The sequence below is a fragment of the Tenrec ecaudatus genome, chromosome 16 (genome assembly GCF_050624435.1).
Source record: "Tenrec ecaudatus isolate mTenEca1 chromosome 16, mTenEca1.hap1, whole genome shotgun sequence".
NCBI lineage: Eukaryota > Metazoa > Chordata > Mammalia > Afrosoricida > Tenrecidae > Tenrec > Tenrec ecaudatus.
In genome coordinates, this window is record NC_134545.1 from 25,911,096 (window position 1) to 25,928,712 (window position 17,617).

Below are 17,617 nucleotides of genomic sequence, written 5' to 3' on the forward strand. Positions count from 1 at the left end.
AGAGGTATACATGTGATTGCTGAACATGGTCTTCCCTTTTGTTTGTCTCATTCTAGATCTTTTCCTGTTTCGTTATAATATTTTGGCTTTCTCTTCCTGAGCGCAGCATATCTTTTTTTTAGGTTTTAAAACTTTTTATTTGCGTATTAAAAATTGTGCGTTCCAATGATTAAAATCATTTGAACCAAAAAAATAGCACTCCGATTAAACGGCATTTTACGCCTGCAGAGCACCTCGGATCAGCTTTGCTTTTATTCTAAATATTTATTCACTGTCACCCCGCCCCGCTCTTTCCTTCACCAACACGCAAGTTCCTTTATTTCCCTGCCAGCAGGCCAGGCCCACAGGAGCAGCAGGCACGCCACCTTGGTTGTCAGTAGTTCTTTGATGTGAAAAGGGGCAGCGGGGTCATTTAAACTTGATCCGACCTCTTTGCACCTTACAAAGTTAAACAGCTAAAAGAAGGACAATAAGAAGGCAATGCTTGTGGAATGTACCGTGCATATTGGCGGCGGCGCCTCATTACGATTCGCCTGCTTGCTTCTCCTGTTGGACCGTTTCTTTTGGAGGCAGTGGATTTTTCTCTTGCGTTTCTGTCTTCTTCAGTTTCAACGTATCAAATTTCTCAATCTCGGCCATATCGGGTTGGTCAGACATGGTTGCAGAGGAAGCGAGAGAGGTCCGAGTGTTCTAGGGCTGCTGCCGAGAGCGCAGCATATCTTAAACGGAAAGAACTCAAGAAAAAAAATCTAAGCCTTGAGATACAATCTTGAAAGACACTGTGGACAAAATATCGAATGATGCAGAAAGCATCAACAGAAGATGGAAAGAACACAGTCACTGTACTAAAAAGAACTAGTTGACAGTCTACCATTTCAGGAGGTTGTGTATGAGCAAGAACCAATGGGGCTGAAGGAAGAAGTTCAAACTGCACCGAATGCCTTAGCCAAAAACAAGGCTCTAGGAATTGACGAAATACCTACTGACATGCTTCAGAAAGCTGAAGAAGTACTAGAAGCACTCACTTGTCTATGTCAGGTCATTTGGAAGACAGCTACTTGGCCAACTGAGGAGATCCATATGTGTGCCCATTCCAAAGAAAGGTGACCCAGCAGAATGCTCAAACTATTGAACAATATCATTGATATCACATGCATGTAGAGTTTTGCTTCAGATGAACCAACAATGGTCGCAGCAGTGAATTGACAGGGGACCTCCAGAAGTTCAGGCTGGATTGAGAAGAGGACATGCAACAAGGGAGATTACTGCTGATGTCAGACGGATCTTGGCTCAACGGAAAGACTACTAGATGGATGCTTACTTGTGTTTTGTTGACTGTGCTGAAGCACTCAACTGTGTGGACCATAATAAACTATGGATAACTTTGAGAAGAATGGGAATTCCGGAACACTTCATGAGGAACTTGTACATGGATCTAGAGGCAATTGTGTGCTCAGAACAAGGATATGCTGCCTAGTTTAAGGGCAGGAAATGCGTGTGTTTGGGTTGCAACCTTTCATCCTACTTGTTCCATCTGTACGCTGCGCAACTCATGAGAGAGGCTGGATTATATAAAGAGTGTCGGGATTGGAGGAAGGTTTATTAACAACCTGTGAGAAGCAGATGACACTAACTTGTTTGCTGAATGAGAGGAGGAATTGAAGCACTTGCTGATGAAGATCAAGGATGGCAGCCTTCAGGATGGATCACGGCTCAGCAACTCAATGTAAGAAAAACCAAAATCCTCACAACTGGACCACTAGGTAACATCACGAACAAAAGGTTGACTTTGTCGAGGCTTTTTTGTCTTGTTTGGATCCACAATCAGTGCTCATGGAAGCAGCAGTCAAGAGATCGAAAGACACGCTGCATTAGGTCTATCTGCAGCAGAAGGCCTCTTTAGAGTATTCAAGAGCAAGGGTGTTACTTTGAGGACTAAGGTGTTCCTGACCCAAGCTATGGTACTCTCCATGGCATCATACGCATGTGAAAATTGGACATTGAATAAGGAAGACTTAGGAAGAATCGATGTATTTGAATTGTGGTGTTAGAAAAGACTATTGAGAATACCATGGACTGCTAAACCAATCCGTGTTGGAAGAAGTAAGGCCAGAGTGCTCCTTGGGGGCAAGGATGGTGAGACTTCATCTTAGATACTTTGAACATGTTGTCAGGAGAGACCAGCCCCTGGAGAAGGACATCACGGTTTGTAACGTGGAAAGGCAGTGGAAAAGAGCAAGGCTCTCGATGAGATGGATTGATGCAGTGGCTCCATCAATGGGACGATGCTTTGTCGTCAGGCACAGGAACAATTATGAGGAAGGCACAGGTCGATGCAGAGATTTGCCCTGTGTGCACAGGGTTGCTATGGGTTGGAGCCAACTTGATGGTACCTACCAACAGCAACATACACGAGGCTGTGAAGTTGTGTGAGAAAGTGGCCCAAATGTCCAAGATCTCCACTCCTATCAGATTACCTTCCCTCTTCTAGCCTGTACCTGTGACCTCACAGAGAGGTCCTCATGATCAATTGACTGAAGAAGGGAAAACGCAGGCTTGGTTTACAACTAGTTCTGCAATGGCAGCATTTCAGCCCCTTTCTGTGTCATCCCTCAAGGAAAATCCTCTCGATGGGCAGAACTTCAAGCAGTACACCTGGTTGTTCACATCGCTTGGGAGGGTGCATGGCCAGATGGGTCAGTGTACACTGATCCATGGGTTGTGTCCAATGATTTGACTGGATGGCCAGGGACTTGGAAGAAAAACGGTTGGCAAATTGGTGAGGAAGATACATGGCAAAGAGATACGTGGATAGACCTCTTGGAATGGGCCCACGAAGTGACTGTCTCACATGTGAATGCTCACCACAGGGTGGCCTCAGCAAAGGAAGACTGCAGTAGTCAAGTGGGTGGGATGATATGCTCCGTGGACACCAGTCATCTTCTGTTCCATCCACTCTTGTCATTATTCAATGGGTTCCCGGACAAAGTGGCATGGTTGAAAGGTACGTATAGGTTCAACAACTCTACTCACCACGGCCAGCTCGGCTACAGGCACAGCCCAGTGCCCAATCTGCCAGCAGCAGAGACCATCGCTGAGGCCCTGAGGTGGCACCACCCCTTGAGGTACTCAGCCAGCGTCCTTGTGGCAGTGTGGTTACATTGGACACGTCCACCACAGAAAGGGCAGCATTTTGTTCTTAGACACTTTCTATGCATGCGATTTGGCTCCTTTTCACCCATGTCGCTGCCCAAACCACCATCCGTGGACTCAGAGAAGGCTTACCCATCACAGCATTGCCTTACATCGAGGAACTCACTGCAGCAAATGAGTGGGAACAACAGGTCCGCGCTCCTGGAACTCACTGGTCTTACCATATTCCCATCATCCTGAAGCAGCTGGCTTGACGGAGCATTGAAACAGCATCCTACAGACATGGTGCTGGTACCAAGTAGGTGACAATACTTTGTAGGGTTGGCCCAATGTTCACCAGGACATGGTGCATGTTCCAATATATGGTGCTATCTCTCCCACAGTCAGGAATCAAGGGGTAGAAATGGGAGCGGCACCCAAACTATTACTTCTAGTGACCTACTCTATAATAAACTCATTGTTTCCTGTCCCTGCAATCCAGTGTCTGGAGGTTTTTTGTTTTTTTTTTAGTCATTTTATTGGGGGCTCGTGTAACTCTTACCACAATCCATCCATCCATCCATCCATCCATCCATCCATCCATCCATCCATCCCTCCATCTATTGTGTCAAGCATATTTGTACATTCGTTGCCCTCATCATTCTCAAAACATTTGCTTTCTACTTGAGCCCTTGGTATCAGCTCCTCATTTCTGCCCCTCCCTCCTGTGTCTGGAAATCTTAAAGAGACACAACACTGATTCCATTGAACTGCAAGTTAAGAATGCCACCCAGCCACTTGGGGCTCCTCATGCACCCGGGTCAATAGGCAAAAAAGGGTGGTACCATATTGCCCGGTCCGACCGATCCTAATTGGGAGAAATCAGATCGACATCAGACAATGGAGGTCAAGAAGAGTATGTCTGGAATCCAGGGGATTCCTGATGGCATCTCTTAGGCTATCCTTCCCTGTGGTGACAGTCAGCGGGAAGCTACAACAACCCACCTCCAACACGACTACTAATGGCCCAGACCCTTAAGGAAAGGAGGGTGGAGTCACCACATCAGGTACAGAATCATGACTGGCTGATGTGCTTACCAAGGGCAAAGATACATGGAATGAGTGGTGGAAGAAGGTGTGAATATATATGTATATGTACTAAATAATTTCGCTTTCTTATAAAACACCGGTTGCAAGTAGGCAAGGGTATTTTTTTTGGTTGGTTTATGTTTGGTGCAAGTTTGACTAAAAATGCTTATTTTGAGAGTGTATGTTTTTAGGAGATGTGTACATCATCCAAATGACAAGAGGTGGCCTGTGAGGGGTAACGGTCTGTGTCAATTTGGCAAGGCCATGATTCCCAGGATTGGGTGGTTGCCCTTTCTTTTGTGAGCTGATGTACTTATCCTCCATATTGTGATATTGTATAATTATCCTCCCTTTTATGTGAATGATGCATGATTTATGAAGGGGTGTGCTTCATGAATCGTAGCCTTACAAGAGTGTGACCTGTATCCAATGTATATATTGTATGTGTGCATGTGATATATATATATATATATATATATATATATATATATATATATTCTTTTCTCCAGATTCAGCATCTGACTGGCCTCTGGTTCTTGGAATTTGAGGTAGCACACTGATGTCTGACCTGTCTATTCTGGTATTCATGAGCTTCTGCAGCCCTGTAAGCCAATAGCCTGTCATCTGACCTGTCAATTGTGGGTTCAGCATCCCTTGCAACCACATAAGTCAAGAGAAACTGCCAGACTGACACATAACCCATAGAGTGGGACTTTCCAGTCACCACAACCACATGAGCCATTTCCTTGAGATAATTTATCTTTCTTCTCTTTCTCCTGAGCTAAATCTCCCTTCTCTCTCTCTCTCTCTCTCTCTCTCTCTCTCTCTCTCTCTCTCTCCCATCCATCCATTCATCCATCCATCCATCCATCTATCTACTCTTTCTCTCTCTCGCTTTCTCGCTCTCTCTCGCTCTTCTCTGGTTTTACTTCTCTGTAGAAAGCCCAGCCAAGATAGAGAGAGACTGGAGCGCTGAGGTTATTGGCTGCAGTGAGGAGGATGGGGAGGCTCTAGGGCCCAACGGGAGAGGGAAAAGGGAGCCCCTAGCCTCTTTGCCTTTCTCTTTAGGAGGCCCCCAGCTATGGGAGCATCTACCCCCTGAACCTTAAGTTGTTCTGTGGCAGAGAAAAGACAATGGCTCCGGACCCAAACTAGGAGAGTTTGCACCTGGCTCCACCACGCCCTCTCTGAGCCTCAGTTTCCACATTGGGACCTTCTGGGAGTGAAGCAGAGCACCCACTGCAGAGCCTGGCTCAAAGGATGGTGCCCGCCTCTGTTAGCTTGGATTACAACCTGGAGAGGTTTGGCGCAGCTGGGTGGCCCCAGGGAGAATCCCAGCCACAAGCTTTACTTACTGTGTGATCTTGTGTGGAGACCCAAGCCCTCTCTGCACCTCACCTGCATTGTTTGGACAACAGGCTGTTGGAGGAGACCTGTCTGTCGGGAAGTCCCGGGACAGGGGTGACACTGCAGCCATTTCATCCTTGGTAGAGTCCCCTAGCCTGGGGTGCTCGGGGGGCCAGGACCAGTCCCAGCCTCCTGCCTATTGAACCTGCATCAGTCCTCTGGGCAGGCTGCCCACCAAGGTGTCTCTGAACCTGGCCTGTCCTCAACCATTGTTTCTATGGGAGTGGGTGACTAGGTGAACATGCCAACAGATCCTCTGCCTCTCCAGTGCCACCCACACCCCCACCTCGCCCCCAAGGTCTTGGGCAAGAGATGCTTGGCCTGGCAGATTCCAATCCTGGCTCTCAGGGTTTACATGACCTTACCCTTCCTAAACCTCAGTTTCCCCATCTATAAACTGGGGCCCATTGTTGCCACTCTTTCACAGGACTGTAGAGATCAAGCAAGACCATCCTCATTTACCTCTCCCCATGAGAAAAGGGGGGCTCCGAGGGCAAAGACGTGTTCATAGAGAAACCGGGTGGGGGGCATGGTTCTCCCTGGGAGCCACCACAGCGTCTCCAGCCCCAAGCAGATGGGCCGCATTTATTGAGCACTCGCTATGTGCCAGCTGTGAGCCCCTGCTTCGCCAGTATGGGCAGCTTCCTGGGAAAACAGAGGCTCACAGAGCAGGGCCCGGTGGACCCAGGGCTGGGTTCTGGAAGCACCGTGTGCCCTTTCCCATGGGGCTCACTTCAGGCTGCTCCCTGGCCAGGTGGCCTCTGGTGACGCATCTCTGTGTCCCTGAAGGCGGGTTGTGGCACTGGACAGGCCAAGAGGGCGCTCACCAGCAGGGGAAACAGCTGGTGTGATCCCAGTGTGCACTCTGCTGCCGGGAGGAAGGGCTGGTCCCAGAATGAGACAGCGACACCCCATGAGTCCCTGCTCCACATCGCTGGACCCCAGCAGAGCAGTCTTCCAGAAAATCCAGGCCCGGGCATCCCCTCTCTCACCTCCTTTTGCTCAGTGTTGCCCCAAGTGTGGGGAGAGTCCTCTTGTCCCACCACGAGTTGCCTTGTCCCTACAGCGCCCCCGCCTGGCAGGCTTCTCCTGCTCTGCTGCTCACACAGGTGAGGCCGCTAGCCTCAGGGATTGGCAGCCCAGACTACTGCGATGTGCCTGCCACTTGGCGCTCCTCCCTTTGAGTGGGCACAAGAGGCATGGCGCCAGCTCCCAGCCCCGCCCAGCTCCCCAGCCGGGCACCCTTGCACAATAGCTTACACAATGCACCCGGGAGTCCCTGGCCTGACGCCACACAGCTGGTGTGTGTCTGGCCCATGCAGCCCTGGACACCCCCGTCCCGGGCTGGGACCAGAAGGCTCTTCGGAGGGAGCTGGCAGATGTTGAGATTGGCCTGGCCCCAGCCTAGCTTCTACCACCTGGATGTCAGCAGCCTCCTGGACGTGTGGCCTGAGGCAGCAGGGGACATGGGGCACGGGTGCTGCCTTCACCTTTCCTCCACCCTTACCCACTCTGTGAAGGCGCCCCAGACCCGGGAGGGGCTGTCCTCGGGAGGAGAGCCAGACAGAGTGGTCTTTGTCTCAGCAGGTCTGGCTCATGTCTCTAGGGGCTGAGTCCCCTTCCCACCATAGGCTCCTCTTCAGTGCAGGCCCCTCCCAGCTGGTTCCCTTCCCGCCCCCGACTCCCTGACACCCATCATTCTGCCTCTGGCTTCTTTTGGCCTCCTATCCCCCGAGGGAGCTTCCCTGCTGCCTCCTGCAGCCTCTCCCCGGGGCCAGTGCAGCTCATGGACTCAAGGGGTTCAGGGCCTGGGGCTAGCCCCCTTTCCCCATATCTGGAAGCAACCCCTGACCTTGCCCAGGCTCAGAGTCCTACTCTCCCAACGTGGGGGCTCTGAGGAGGTGATGTCACCTCTTTGGGCCTCAGTCGCCCCATCTGTGAGCTGTGCTGCTGTGGGGTCCCTGGGAGTGAAGCCTGGAAACCTCTTCAGAAGCATCGGTGGGGGGTGGCTTCTGTTAGCCCCAGGGTCCCTGCTCACACATTTCTACCACAGGACGACCCACAGAGTGGTGATAATGCCAGTCTGCTGCCCCTGGGCTCCAAATGCGTCCCCCCTCCCCAGCTGCCTCTTGCGGGGACAGGCTGGGCTTTTGGCTTCTTCAAGGCCAGTCAACGTCTTTGGGGCCACCTTGGTTCCCTAGGGGCCTGAAAATCTGAGCTTGGCCAGTTACCAGATCGAGTGGGAGCAGCTCGATGGGGCCCCTGAGGGAGGGCTGCCAATGGCTGTGGCTCAGCTTGGTGAGAGAGGGCAGCTCCCCATCTGACCCGCCGTCCCACCCCACCCACGTTTCTGCTGGGTGCTTGGCTAGAGTCACCCTGAACTGGAGGAGGTGAGTGGGGGCCACAGGGAGACATGCCCCTTTTGCCAAGTCCCCCAGTCCCTGAGGCCCTGGGGGCAGGGATGAGCAGCAGGCAGGCCAGGGTTCATCCATTTGATTCCTGGGTTGTCCACCCAGCAAAGCCCATGGGTACAGTTGGTCACCGTTGATGGGGCCGAGAGAAGGTATGTGCGGCGGAGAAGCCATGGGCGTCTCCAGCTGTGTTCCGCCTACCAGGGCCATCTTCTCACGGTCATCTTCCCAGCAGCCAAGCCCACTGATGGGACCAACGGAGGGCCCAGGAAGTGACGTCACCAGCTCCGAGCCTCACAGCTAAGAGGGTAGAGCTTGCCAAACGCACCACTTGGCTGGTTGCCCTTCACCTTGTAACCAAGCTGAATAAAATGGCATTTCATTGAGGTGCCTGCCCCCACGTCCCACGGGCACATCCTGGTGGGAGTTTCTGGGTTTTGAATACAGACTCAGGACGGTGTGACTTCAAACATGAGTGGCGCAGCATCTATGAAACTATCCTGGGTTCCCATGAGTCCTCCAGAGGCATGGGGCCACGGGTAGGGGCAGCAGGCACAAACCCACCTCACCGTAGCGCTGGGCAGGGCTACTGACATGGCAACACCCAAATGCTCCTGCTCGCCAGTGGGAGGCATGTGACCATCAGAGGGGCCCGAGTCGGTGGGTAGGCCTACCTTCCTCGCAGCTCGGCCCCGAGTGCCCGGGGCAGCACCTCCACTCACGGGCAGTCACGGTCTTATACATCACCCTGTACGTGGGCTTCACCACGGTCCTGTACCTGGAAGGGTGTCCGGGGGGCCAACTCAGACAGGGCCCTCTGATGCCACCCCGCACCCAGGACCCATCTGAAGCCTCCCTTCTCCTGCCTCCTGGGGTTCAGCCCCTCTGCCCTCCTAGGAGTTAGATACTAACTCCCTGCAGGTGACAGCTGGCCTGGCACCCACAGTGACCACCCCGGAGTGCCAGGAAATGGGGGGACCCCTCCTCCTGGGATACCTCAGAAGCTCACGGGAGGCACTGAGAATAAGTCTGAGGCCCCCACTCCCTGCTCCACCTATCTGTGAGGCCCCAGTCTTGCCCTTCCCCAGCATGGTCTCACTTACCCGTTCCCGGGGCAGCTCATGGGCCAGGGGCAATTCAGCAGCACTCGCTGAAGGTAGGTGCCATTCTGCACGTGGCACGAGATGGTGCGGGTCACCACATACGAGCACCAGTTCCTGCAAGGGCCCAAAGCAGAGACGACCTGAGTGCCCACAGTCCTTTGGGCCCGTCTGTACGCCCAGTGCTGCCTGTGGCTGAGAGGTGAGTCCATGGTCCCAGAGGGGGCAGCTGAGCGAGGGGCTCTCAAGACATCTTGGGAGGGACCATCAGGCAGCAAGAGGATGTCTTATCAGTCTGAACTGTCTCTCCAACCCTGCCCCATTCCTGCCCCACTGTCTCCTGCTCCCCCACCCTGGATGGCAGTGGTGCCCCTCCCTCCACCCATTCCACCAGATGTGGAAACCTGGCTGTGCCCCCCAGAAGCCCCTGGGCTACACCTGCCATAGGCCTCTAATGAGGCCCTGCCTGGAGCACCACCCCACTTCTCCAATAGCACCTGCTGGTCTTGTTAGCTGCTGGGAGCCCCTCCCGGGTCACGAGGATCCCTGTATGCCGTCAGACTACTTCATAGTGTTCTCAGAGCTGGGACTTTTCCAAAGTTGGTTCCCAGACCCGTTTTCCGAGGGGCGTCTGTGTGCCAGTCATTCAGGTGGCGGTTGAGCATTTAACTGTGTGCAGACCCCGAGGACTCCTCCGATCCTCAAAGCTCACCCTCTCCTCACTGGACCCAGGTCCCTGCCATCCATCCCCCCCCCCCCCAGCGCCCTGTGCAGCCATCTGCCCTTGGCCCCTCGGATGGAATGAAGCTGCAGGTTCGCGCCCGGCCCCGCACTCGGTTCCATGTCCTCTCACTGTGACAGTGTCCCAGGCACGGAGGACTGACTTCTCCAGTGGCTACTTCACAACCCCCAGCTGCAGTCGAGCACCTACGTGCCCCATCCTCCCACAGAGAGGCAGGAGGGCATGCTGCCCAGCCCCTTCTCACCTTCTCATGGAGGGGTGGCGGTGTACAGATGTGGATGCCCAGCCCCCACCCCGGGGGCGGGGCACCGGTTCCTCCCCACCTCCTGGGGCCACGGTCCATAGCGCTGTCAGGGCCTCAGCCTGGGAACCAGCCGACCCTGGGCTGAGGCCACGGGGGAGTCCAGCTGGGTGGGGGACATAGGCTGAGGGTCACCTGAAACCTCCTCTCTTGTCCTCTAGCCCTGACACACAGCACAGAGCCCGTGACCCCGTGTCAGGCTGAGGACCACTGAGCACCTGGAATGTCCTAGCCACCTGAGGGGTGTCCAACCCCACCACCGTCCCTCCCTCTGCTGCCCTGCCCCCAGCGGGTCCTGGAGGTGAGTCCCTGTACTTTGCTTGCTGGTGGAATTGGAATGCATTCCCTGGGCAGAGGCGCACAGTGGGGGAGCTGGCGGAAGTGCCGGCTCAGTTTGGCCCATAGACACAGCTGTCCCCACGGTCGAGGCGGACATGTGCTTGTGGTGGCACCGAACCAGGGCCAGGCCAGACGGTGGGGAGCAGCTAGACACGGGAAACCAGGCACTGATCCGGAGCCTGAGTCTCCATGTGTGGATTCTAGAACCTTCCACCACAGCACAGACCGCGAGTCACAGAACGATCGCACTGCTGCTCAAGAGAGCGAGATCTTTCATCCTTGTAAGCACCTGTGCATCAGGTGCCCACCCAGCATGCATACCTCGCCGCCGTGTTGGGCCGGGAGGGGAGCGCTGTGTGAACAGCCATTGTCGCCAGTTGTCACCAAGAAGGCCTCTGATGGGTGACAGAACGAAATGCAGCCTGACTCTGCGTCCCCTCCATCTCTTGCATCCCATGTGCATCCGTAAGATTAGCAGTGCACGTTGGCTGCTGCCGCCTCTCTTTGTGAGTCGGACCCGACCAGCGAACGGATGTCCAGGGCTTTGCTCCGTTCTTGTGGCTAAGGTCGATTGTACTTTGAGATGGCAGTAGTGCCCTGGCCATATTTCTGGTGCCTTTCAACCTAGGAAGGCTTCCAGCTTTGTACTGGACGATGCTCGGTTGTAATCCATAGGGCTTCCATTAGCTCATTTTTAAAAATAAGTCACCAGACCTTTCAGCATGGTCTGACTCAATGTGACACCCTAACAGTGCCCATTGTTCACTGTGCTTGCTGTGTACCAGGCCCATGGACTTCTGAGTGCATTTTCATCTTCACACTGAGTATGTGGTACTCACTCTCAAGTCAAAGTTGGGCTGCTACCTGCAAGGTTGGTAGTTCAAATCCACCAGCGGCTCGGAGGGGGGAAGATGAGGCTGCCTGCTCCCATAAAGATGTACAAGGCCTTGGAAACCCTGTGTAGTACCCCTATGAGTCAGAATAGATTTGTTGTCAATGGTTTGTTTGCTTGTGTTCTTGAAATGGTCATTTTACAAGAGAAAAGTGAAGTTTGAAAGGCTGGGGACATGCCCAGGACCCCCCTGTCCTAAGTGTCACAGTGATAGCTGGAGTCCAGGTCTGCTGAACCCCAGAGCCGGCCCTCATAATTCACAGCTGGAGAGTCTGCTTATAATGAGCAGGTGAGGGTTTGATAAGCCTGCAAAGATGGATTTCCAAAATGTTCCCACCCAGTAGGACCTCCGAGTTTCGAGGGCCATGGTTCTAACTGGCTGGGGTTGTCTGTGGGGGAGCATAAGAAGCCCCTTGGAACCTGAGGTGGGTGCAGCTCTTCTCCAGAAAAATGTATCCAGTGTAGTGGTCAAGCTTAGGGGTCTGTGGACTGGCCTGGGGGCGCTGGGCAGGACCGCAGGTGGGAGAGAGCAGTCTGAGCTGAGAAGTGCTCTGTACCGGGGAGACATTCAGGCATGGAAAACGCACTGCACATGCCAAAGCAGGTTTGTGCCCAAACACACCTGTATGTAAATGGACACACAGCAGACATATTGCACTTGGAAAACACACATACACGTGTGTGCACTGACACGCGTGCACCTGCCTATGCACACACAGATCCCCACTGCGATAGTTTATTGTGCCAGCCTGGCCGATAAACACAAGTAGGATTAACTGAAGGGCAGAGGGATAAATGGCTCGGTGAGCCTCACCTTGGTTGTCCTGTGCCTCAGTTTAAAGGGGTATACTACCTGTGGGATGCCTAGCCTGTGGACTGTGTCGCTGTAAGGTGAGGTCCCTTCAAGCCCACACGATTGGAATGTTCATCTCTGGAGCTGGGGACCGAAAGTTGATGACAGTTGGGGACCTGCCTTGCTGTTTGCTGCCTGGGTATATATAGCCCAGCTCTCTCTACAGAAGGGGACTGGCAACTGGCGGCTCTCAAGCCTTAAAGGACTGCTAGTGTCTCACTGCTTTATAATTTAACTGTTAATTTCTTGTATTATCTATCTGTATATAATTTAACGGTTCATTTCTTGAATTATATATCTATCTTTATAAATATATTTATATATAATTACTAGCAATCTGGTTTGTCTCTCTAGAGAACCCTGTTCAACACACCCACGATCACACACTTGCACACAAATGCAAATCCAGCAGGACACGTGGCCCCAGAAACGTCCATCCTCCTTGCACACGGGTTCGCACCTGCGGAGGGTTGACATACTCTCGTGCACATGCACACACACTCAGAGACCTCTCCTGGCACTGACAGGCCCCGAGAGATACATAAGTTAGTAAGTTCTTTGTCCACACACGGCCCAGACCTAACATGGTCTACACCCAACCAGGAGCTCCCGCTGCTAGAGGTCCCCATCCTCCCTGCTCACTGTCGCTCTCCCCACCTTCCTGGCTTGCCTGCCTCTCCCACCTCAGGCCTTTGCACTTGAGGTGCCCTCTGCCTGGAAAACTCCTCCCCAAGCCCGCAGGCCCAGATTCATCCTTTGGGTCACGGTTCTCCCTGAGGCCCAGGTGGGTCAGGTGCTCTTGTTGCCCCACAGCCACCCACCACAACTCTGTCTTTCTCAGCCCCTGGCATGGGGGGAATGCCCACTAGTTGGGGCTTGGCCTAAGGTCCCTCAGGGGTGTTGCTGAAAGGACAGGGGAGACAGCTTCCCGAGTGCAGTCCCTGCACGCCCCTCCATCCCAGGGCTTCCTTTCTGGGGGGGTGGTCAGTAGTGGGCTACTTCAGAGTCCGCTGAAGGGCAGCCTGGCATCGGGTAGGTGAGGGCTGTGACTGGAGGAGGCTTGTCCACTTAGGCCCCCGGGGAGAAGAAAACAGGCCAGACCAGCTCAGCCTGGCACTGGCCACCTCCACTGGGGTGGGGGGGGGTGTTAGGGGGGGATTCCCATCCGTTTCCACCCCCTGCCACGAGGGACTTAGGGACCAGGGGACTTTGTCTCTTCAGGGCTCCGGCTGCGATCTGCAACAGTGATATGGGGCTAATTGCGGGAGTCAGCCAAGCGGGCGGGGGGCCAAGGACCATTGTGAAAAGGAAAGGAAAGAAAGGGGGGTGAGGGTGAGGGTGGGGGTGGGGAGGCGCCATCCCAGTCGCGGCTCTGCTGCTTTCTAACTCGGTGACCTTGGACAAGGCCCTGACCCACTCCGGCTTCACTTTGTCCCTCTGCAGGGATGGCAGACTCGCCCCTGGCAAGAGATTCTGTAGCTAGCAGCTAGCCTTACCTCTGACTCCTGTACCTCAGGGTCATAGGCCAGGCACAGCCAACTCTCTGGGCCCTCCCTTTATAGGGGACACCCTGAGGAGTATAGTGATTGTGCTGGGCTGCTCATGGAAAGACTGAAGGTTCAGTCACCCATCTAGAAGTGCCTTGGAAGAAATGCCTGGCTAGCTACTAAAAAAAAGCCATTGAAAATCTGATGGAGCCCAGTCTGACTGTGATATGGGTGCAGCCAGTCGCCATGCATCAGTGTCACCATGCCCATGCCTGGTGATAGTATTGGTAGTGCATTTTCCAGACAGGGAAAGTGAGGCTCCAAGAAATCACCTGTCTCATTGGTCACCCAGTGGGCATCGGGTTGGGGAAGATGCCACCCATCCATTCTCCTGGTCCCAGGATTTGTCCAAAGGACATTGGCACTGGAGTGGGACGAGGCTTGGTGGCTTGTAGCCGAGAGCTGCAGCGCTGGGACGGCCAGAGGAAAGCAGAGTTCAGGCAGGGACAAACGTCACAGGGGCAGGAAGCAGCCCCGCAGGGCCTTGGGGTGGGGGTGGGGGGGACACAAGGCAGGAATGAGCCAAGGTGGGAGCCTGGTTCCGGGGGTCTCAAAGTCTTGCCACATTCCTGGGGCTGGGGGTGGGCCTTTGGATGTCTTCCCAGGCCTCCCCCTCCCCAGGCACAAAGCCTCTTTTCTATCGCTGGTCCCTTGGCTGCCAAGGGCCGCCTGGGGCACTGGGCTGGGGGTGGAGGGAGGGCTGATGGGACGTGACATCCCATGATGTCTCTAACAGACTGGGATGACGGCCATGAGGGCAGGTCCTGGCAGTGGCCCATATACTCTTCCGTGTCAGCCCCCAGCCCCCAACTTAATGCAGACAATTGTGGAACCACCATGGAGGCCCCTGTATATGTACCAGGCCCCACACTCCGAACAGGCATGGGCGGTGGGGTTACCAGACCCATTTTATAGAGAGGAAAAACTGAGTCCTAGGGCTATGATGTGACCTGCCTGAGGTCACACATCGAGAGGGCAACAGAGCTAGGAATGAACCCCATTGTGTCCGAGGCTGCGTCTCAAATTCCTCATCATGACCTGCACAGCTTTCTCTGAGACTCCTCCCAGTCCCCCAGGCAGACCACCCTGCTTCCTCCTCCAGGAGGGCTGCCAGGGGGACATTTTTGGAAATGGACTGGCCTTGGTTTAGGTTCCCCTGGTCTTTCTAGGCCTCAATCTACTTCTCTGTAAAATGGGGACAACAGCACTGCCCTCGGGGCTTGGGGGATGCTCAGCTGTGACAGCCCCCTGTGAGTGAGCAGCTGGGGTGAAGGTCCCCAGGGGCCACAGCTTCACTCTCCTCCTCCCACCCAGGAAATGCTGGGAGGCCCCGCTGTGCCGTGGCTGGAGGGGATTAGAGTCTTATGACTTCTCAGCCAGCATCCTGGGATGTTGGGAATTCTAGGTTCAGGATCCACCACCTTAGTATCTGGGGTCCAGGACTCCCTCTCCATCTGCCTTGGGCAGGCCTCAACCTCCCCCTCTGTGAGACCAAACCCAAACCAAACTCACTGCCATCAAGTCCGCGCCAGCTCATGGAGACCCAACAGGACAGGGTAGCACTGCCACTGCAGGTTTCTGAGACTGTCACTTTTTATGGAGTAGAAAACCCCGTATTGCTCTTGAGAAGCGGCTGGTGGTTTTGAACTGTGAACCTTTCAGATGGCAGCCCGGCGCTTAACCACCACGGTTTCTCTCTATGAAACAGCAGCCATAAAAAAGCATGCTTCTGAGGTGATTGGGAGGGTTGTGCAGACAGCGTGGTCAGCACACAGTAGGGGCGCTTGCAGCACCAGCTATTTGCTCATCCATCCCTGCCTAGGATTCGAGGCCACCTCTCACCACATTACCTGTCTCTGCTAGCCTGGCTGGGTGGGGGCGGGGCACGGAAGGATGCTGGCCCCTGATCATTGGGAAAAGGGAATTTCTGAAAAGAATTGAGGCCGTAGAGGGGCAGAGGCTGGGCAGGCCTTTGAATGGGATGAAAGGAAGAGAAAGCCTAGCGAGGGCTGGCCAGGCGGTATTGTCTGCCTTGAACGGCAGTGGCGGCCCTGAGAAGGGGACCCCAGCAGGGGCGGGGCTGCAGTACGGAGTGGGTCCCAGGCAGTCATGAGGGCTAGAACCGCCTGGATTGGAAACCCAGTTCTTCCATGCATGGCCCAGAGCCAAATGCTATAGATTCTCGCCGGCCTCAGTTTGGTCATCTGTTAAATGGGGACCATCCTCTCAGCCCCCTCTTCAGTCCTGGAGGGATTCCTCTAGATCCTGCCTGTTCGGGCCAGCACTGGGACGGTACTGAGAGACGGCCCCGCCCACGCCGGGCGGGGGTGAGAATGTTTCCAGCTCCGGGAGAGGACTTAGAAGAGTCGGTCTCTGTCCAAAATGCCAGGTCCCAGGGGGCTGACACTCACCAGGGGCTCTAAGACTCCACCCCTGTCCTCGCCTCCGAGAGAAATAAATAGCCCAGTTTAAAATAAACTGGAGTAGGGAAAGGGGGAGGGGGAACCCTAGGGGGGGCTGTCCTGGGCCTTTCCCATGTGCAGGGAGAGGGGACCTGGGGCCAGGACCAGAATCTCATGGGGCTTGAGTCGTAGGGGGCTTCTCTGCGCCCCTTTCTTCTCCTCTGGGGTTCTGGTGGCGGGTAGGGGGGACGACACCCCGAACTTCCAAGAGCTTTGGCCAGATGCTGGGCAGCCTCTTGCCCTGACCCCCATCCCGGGTTGGCCCCGAGGTGGGGAACACAAGCCCTTTCCCAATGCTGGGCTTGTCTCGAGGTTGGAGGTGCTCAGAGTCCAGTTGAGGGGGTCCCAGCCCTTACCTGCGTCCGGGGAACGGGGCTCCTCCGACGCTCCACGCTGCGCTGCCGGCCGGGAGCAGGAGCCCAAGGCAAAGCAGCGCCCAGGCCCGCGGGCCGCCCATGCTGCGCCGGCCCCGCCGCGCCGCCTGCCTGCCTGCAGCCCCGGACGCTCCGAGCCCAGTTCCCCGCGGAGCCGCAGGGGCGGGCGGAGGCGGGCGGGGGGCGGGGGCGCGCTGCGGACTCGCCCGGCCCCTCGGCGGCCCCCCGCCCCCAGCGCCGCGGCTGCCAACCCGGAAGGAGACCTGGGGGGAGGGGGGCGGGCGTCCCCGTTGGGAGCCCGGCCAGGTGCCCACCTGTGCCCAGCGCTTTGCGCAGCCGCTTGGCCTCCTGCGGGCGCGGTGCCAGCATGGAGGTGCCCGACCACGTGTTGCAGGCTGGGAAGCCGAGCCCTGATGCTGGTGTCCCGGGACGCTTTTATTCTGGGCCAGGTAGGCATAACAATCCCCGTTTTATGGCCCAGAAAACCGAGGCCCAGGACTGGAAGGTGTACACTGGATACCTGGCCCTGGGCAGACCCTGGGAGACTGAGGCCCAGAGAAATGTTACCTGCCTAAAGCTGGGATTTGAACCTACCACTCCTGCCTCCAGAGTGCTTAACCACAATTAGCGAAGGTGCTGAAGACAGGCCTGTCTGAGCCTGGGTTCCTCTGGGATGACACGGTAAGGGTGGTCAGCCTGTGGAGTTTCTTCGTGTGGGATCCAGGCCTGGACTTGGGCAGAGGCGTGCCATGAACCCCCGGAAGGTGTCTGCAAGTGTGTAGTATGTGTATGAGATGCGGCTGGGATGTGTATGTACTGTGTGTGCCAGAGGAGAGGACGAATATATGAATGTGTGTGTGTGTTGCGTTGTGGGATGCCCGCGTGTATGCCAGGACCCCAGATGCCTGGCAGCTCTGTGTACCCAAAGAAACGCCTGCTAGGTAAGTCAAAGAAGATTGGCATAATGA

The 17,617-nt window shown here is 55.1% G+C and overlaps 2 protein-coding genes across 4 annotated transcripts in view; both read right to left on the reverse strand.

The window, feature by feature from the left end:
- Nucleotides 1-16,732, reverse strand: part of EMID1 (EMI domain containing 1) — a 44,745-nt gene extending 28,013 nt beyond the window's left edge. For all 3 annotated transcript variants that reach the window (XM_075534278.1, XM_075534276.1, XM_075534277.1), the window contains exons 1-3: nucleotides 16,632-16,732; nucleotides 9,143-9,256; nucleotides 8,714-8,817 (exon numbers count right to left, since the gene is read on the reverse strand). In XM_075534278.1, the coding sequence (XP_075390393.1) occupies nucleotides 8,714-8,817; nucleotides 9,143-9,256; nucleotides 16,632-16,732 (319 nt within the window). The remainder of the gene's footprint in view (nucleotides 1-8,713; nucleotides 8,818-9,142; nucleotides 9,257-16,631) is intronic.
- On the reverse strand, nucleotides 376-657 carry LOC142429570 (thymosin beta-4-like). Its single transcript, XM_075534618.1, has one exon. It carries the CDS (start codon nucleotides 655-657, stop codon nucleotides 523-525), a length of 135 nt encoding a protein of 44 aa, XP_075390733.1. The 3' UTR covers nucleotides 376-522.
- Nucleotides 16,733-17,617: the final 885 nt, after the last annotated feature.

Coding starts and splice junctions, on each gene's coding strand:
- LOC142429570 (XM_075534618.1), bottom strand. CDS start 657: ATGTCTGACCAACCCGATATGGCCGAGATTGAGAAATTTGATACGTTG.